This window comes from Fukomys damarensis, unplaced genomic scaffold, assembly GCF_012274545.1.
Source record: "Fukomys damarensis isolate Sample0158 unplaced genomic scaffold, DMR_v1.0_HiC HiC_scaffold_17, whole genome shotgun sequence".
NCBI classification, from domain to species: Eukaryota; Metazoa; Chordata; class Mammalia; order Rodentia; family Bathyergidae; genus Fukomys; species Fukomys damarensis.
The window spans coordinates 44,290,582-44,291,572 of NW_022900929.1; the positions used below are offsets into that span (position 1 = coordinate 44,290,582).

General features: G+C 41.9%; 1 protein-coding gene across 1 annotated transcript; it reads left to right on the forward strand.

Annotated features, from left to right (window-relative positions):
- Nucleotides 1-8: 8 nt before the first annotated feature.
- LOC104849701 (olfactory receptor 4L1) lies at nucleotides 9-665 on the forward strand (the record flags this gene model as incomplete). The annotated part of the gene is made up of 1 exon (XM_010606228.1): nucleotides 9-665. A coding segment is annotated over one exon (657 nt), but the record flags the coding sequence as incomplete, so codon positions are not given.
- Between the last annotated feature and the right edge of the window lie 326 nt (nucleotides 666-991).

Here is a 991-nt window from a genome sequence, read left to right on the forward strand (position 1 = left end):
CTATTTCCTTGTGGGGCTGCATGGCTCAGATGTTCTTCCTCCACTTCTTAGGGGGCAGCGAGATGACTCTGCTCATAGTCATGGCCGTGGATCGCTACGTTGCAATATGCAGACCTCTGCACTACACAGCCATCATGAACCGCAGGGTGCTGCTGGGCTCTGTGCTGCTGTCGTGGGCGGTTGGCTTTGTGCACACCATGAGCCAGATGGTTTTCATGGCCACTTTGCCCTTCTGCGGCCCCAATGTGGTCGACAACATATTCTGTGACCTCCCCCTAGTGATAAAGCTTGCCTGCACTGAGACCTATGTGCTGGAGTTGCTGGTCATAGCCGACAGTGGACTTCTGTCTTTCATCTGCTTCGTGCTCTTGCTCGTTTCCTACACTGTCATCCTGGTGACCGTGCGACGTCAATCCTCAGGTGGACTCTCCAAGGCGCTGTCCACACTGTCTGCTCATATCACAGTGGTCACTCTGTTCTTCGGGCCATGCATCTTCATTTATGCTTGGCCATTCCGTAGCTTTTCAGTGGATAAATTTCTTTCTGTGTTTTATTCTGTTATCACTCCCTTGCTGAACCCAGTTATTTACACTCTGAGGAATCAAGAGATGAAATCAGCCATGAGCCGACTGAGGACTCAACACATCAGCTCCAGACAGATCTAGAAGACTTTTATCAAGATGAAGAGTTTTTGTACAAAACATACACACACACACACACACACACACACACACACACACACACACACACATTTCAAACTAGGTTGGTATTCATTTTATTTGTAAATTTTAAAATCAAATTGTACATTTATATTATCAAATATGTTACATAATTATATTTCTATGACACATATGATTTTACTGAATGATTATTTTCAATGAAATTTTTATTATAATTTGGAATAATAAATTATTTTAAATATAATAACCAAATGGAAAAACTGGTTCATTAACTATATTTTCACACTCAAAAGTGTCTAATATTAAATTTT